Source organism: Bufo bufo, chromosome 4 (assembly GCF_905171765.1).
Source record: "Bufo bufo chromosome 4, aBufBuf1.1, whole genome shotgun sequence".
In the NCBI taxonomy this organism is placed as follows: domain Eukaryota; kingdom Metazoa; phylum Chordata; class Amphibia; order Anura; family Bufonidae; genus Bufo; species Bufo bufo.
Genome location: NC_053392.1, coordinates 275,216,764 through 275,220,337, shown reverse-complemented (window position 1 = coordinate 275,220,337; position 3,574 = coordinate 275,216,764). Strand labels below are relative to the sequence as shown.

The following is a 3,574-nucleotide window of genomic DNA, read 5'->3' as shown; positions in this document are numbered from 1 at the left end:
CCGTTTTTCCTCACTCCTCAGGCTCAGTCCAGTCCACCACAGGCAGGAGGAGAATCGCTCCACCCGACCACCACCAGCAGCCAGCAGTGTTACTTTTTCTGTTGATCTCGTGGCAGGCTTTAGGCTTAGTCACTCAAATTCAAGACTTGTGTCATCCCTACTCACAAATTCACATAGATGCCTGGCATGCATTGCATTTGCTAGTAAATAAAAATGGCAGAAGTAGAACAAAAGGAACGAGAGATAAAAAATGCACCTAGCTTTTTAAAAGCAAACATCTGGGAACATTTTGGCTTTTATGAAAAAAGTAGGAAGCACGAATTGGACAAGTCATAAGCTGTGTGTAAAATCTGTCACACAAAAATTAAATATCTAGGGAATACTACTAATCTGAGAAACCACGTCAGCCGTTTTCACCCAGAAATGCTAAAACCTACCACCACCACCACCACCAAGGAAATGAACCCAGATCAGCCAAGAATTGATGCAATGTTACAGTCAACTTTGCCGCCCAACTCTGAAAAGGTAAAGAGAATAACAAAAGCTGTGGCAGCTTTCATAGCGAAGGACCTGCGCCCTTACTCTGTTGTGGAAAACAGTGGGTTTCGCTACCTTTTGAAGACGATAGAGCCGCGTTACAAGATCCCGTCACGAAGTCACTTTACAGAAAACGTCATACCTGCACTCTACCACGAAACCAAAGCTAAGATAATTGCATCAATGAGCCAAGCAAGTCGAGTCGCAATAACGTGTGATTCCTGGACTTCAGTCACGACAGAGTCTTATGTTACAATAACAGCACATTACGTTAGTAAGGACTGGCAGATTTTGTCGCATGTACTGCAAACGAGAGCCATTTATGAGTCTCACACGGGTGCTCATCTGGCAGAGCTACTTTCTCATGTTGTGGAAGAATGGCAGCTGTCCGATAAATCTGTAGTGCTTGTGACCGACAACGCGTCAAACATGATAGTTGCAGCTCAAGTTGGAAAATTCCCCCATGTGAAATGCTTCGCCCATACACTGAATCTTGCATCCCAGCGAGCGTTGAAAGTGGCCACTCTCTCTAGGCTTCTTGGCAGAGTACGTCGGATATCCACATTCTTTCACCGCAGCACTAGAGCAAGCCACTGTCTAAAAGAGAAACAGAAATGTCTTGGCCTGAAGAATCATAAGCTGATAACTGATGTGGCAACAAGATGGAACAGTGCATACGACATGGTCGAGAGGTTCTTGGAACAACAACCTGCAGTCTGTGCCACCTTGCTGTCTCCAGAAGTCAGAAGAGGAGAGTCCGATCTCTGCACTCTAAACGAAACAGATGTGTCAAATGCAGAGGACGCCGTGAGTGCATTAAAGCCAATGAAAGATGCAACCATGCTGATGTCAGAAGAGCGCAATCCAACAGTTTCTCTCATTGCCCCTATAAATGCACAACTTCTCCAGAGCATGACAGACACGATGGGAGACACACCCATGATCCATGAGATCAAGAATTCTATTAGAACAGATCTCCAGAAGAGGTACAGCAGTGAGGCCGAGAAGAAGATCCTTCATACAGCCTCTGCACTGGATCCTCGCTTTAAGGGACTGCCTTTCATCCTCACAGATGAAGAAAGATTGGAGATATTTAAAGGAGTCACTGAGGAAGCTGCATCCTTGGAGGTAATTAAATTAATTTGAAGAATTCCATCATGTTTCTTCTTGAAACGACAGTAGCACAAGCACTACCACGCTTCTGAATCTGATGCGGTGCGGGAACTGTACTGTCCGTTTCCTGTGCTTTTTCATCACCCCATCAGAATCAAAGGCATTGACATTTGTGTTTTTACTTATTGTTTTTTTTCCGTTTCTTTTTTGTTCAAACACAGATTACATCAGATGAGAGTGAGAGGACACAAGAGGATCATCAAGTGCCTAGAAGAAAACAAACTCTGGAAGAAGAGGACAGTTCACCCATCGAAGACAACCATTCTCCACCATCTCCTCCCAAAAAGGCCAGATCGCTGCTCGTGAGTTTGCTGGGACAGTCTTTCACTGACACTGAAGGTACAATAGAACCCAAAAAGACCCCCTATGCCAAGGCTGAAGAGGAAATGGAAAACTATTGTAAAGTCCCACCTCTGCCTCTCACTGAGGACCCTTTGAACTGGTGGCGTGAGCATGAGGTCATATTTCCCCTCCTTTCTCGGCTGTCAAAGCAATACTTGTGTATCCCAGGTACAAGCGTGTCTGCAGAGCGGGTTTTCTCCACTGCAGGAGATGTGGTAACTGCAAAAAGAAGCGCCCTCAAACCAGACCATGTAGATCAATTGGTGTTCTTACAGAAAAATCTACATGTTCCCAAATGCTGAGCAGTGTTTTTAATTTTATAGATTTTGTTTATAGCATTGTCTCTGCCACTGAAATTTTTTATTTCTCTGTCTCCCCTGCCAGACTCCCCTTTTCCCTTCCCTTCCCCTCCCCTTTTCCCCCTTCCCCTTCTCTTTTCCCTTCCCCTCCCCTTTTCCCTTTCCCTCCCCTGATTATTCTGATTAATCAGAATATATGATATTATTCTAGCTTTTAGCAGCACTGGAGTGGAGAGGAGATGGAGAATGGTTTTCTATTATGCGACTGTCCGTCCGATCCATTTTGTATTTTTACACTGACGTGTTTTTTGGTGTTTTCCCAATGTGTCTGTCATGCTCTGTGAATTTCTGACTCTGTTTAGGGGTTTAACCTTCAACCAAAAGAATTCTGTATTTAATTCCAGACAACTGACGCCCGCCAAGCCACCAGAGGAAGGCAAATCCTTGAAAGAATAAATTGAAACTTAAAACCTGGAGTAAATCTTTATTGGATCACACAAATACACATTCACACAAACCAAAAAAACACACACCGACCTTCTGACATCATGTCTGACTATGGTGGCTGTGCCACATTGCCCGTCCTGTGGCCTGCCCTTTACCATTATGATTCAGTGAGGAGGATGTGTGTTTATTTTTCTTCTGGTATTCTGTGGTGTGTGTTTGTGATCCCATAAAGATTTGTCCAAGGTTTTCAGATTCAGTTGAAAATGTATTCTGTCAAGGATTTTCCAGCTTCCTCTAATGGTGGCATGGCTTGGCTTCAGTTGATGTATCGTGGTAGAGTGCTTGCTGAGTGCTCAGTGCAGGTAACGTTTTCTGTAAAGTGACAACTCTGAGAGCTTATAGCACTGATCTAGACGTACTACCCATCTGGTGCTGGTGGTGGTGCTGGTGCTGGTGGTGGTGCTGGTGGTGGTGCGCTCCTGCTGCCAAAACAATCACGGTGAACCAGGAAGTTCTGCAACACAGACAACTTGAACACACTGTGTGACAGACAGTTCCTGACTGGCAAACATTACAGTGAGTGAACCTATAACACAGTCACTGACTGTGTTATAGGTTCACTGACTCACTGTGATGTTTTACAGTCAGGAACTGAAGTGCTCCTTTTTTTGTAGGTACTGTTTAATATTATATAATATATAATATATATTATATGGTAAAACTATTGTAAAACTTATAAACTAACTGCACCAGCCAGGCCAGCACAACAGTTTAAT

General features: G+C 44.0%; 1 protein-coding gene across 1 annotated transcript; it reads left to right on the top strand.

Moving 5' to 3' along the window:
- The first annotated feature begins 423 nt into the window (after window positions 1-423).
- On the top strand, window positions 424-2,354 carry LOC120999158 (E3 SUMO-protein ligase ZBED1-like). The gene is made up of 2 exons (XM_040430032.1): window positions 424-1,665; window positions 1,872-2,354. The coding sequence occupies exons 1-2, from the start codon at window positions 424-426 to the stop codon at window positions 2,352-2,354; spliced, it is 1,725 nt and encodes a 574-aa protein (XP_040285966.1).
- The last annotated feature ends 1,220 nt before the right edge of the window (window positions 2,355-3,574 follow it).

Coding starts and splice junctions, on each gene's coding strand:
- LOC120999158 (XM_040430032.1), top strand. CDS start 424: ATGCTAAAACCTACCACCACCACCACCACCAAGGAAATGAACCCAGAT. Junction 1,666..1,871: donor AGGAAGCTGCATCCTTGGAG/GTAATTAAATTA, acceptor GTTCAAACACAG/ATTACATCAGATGAGAGTGA.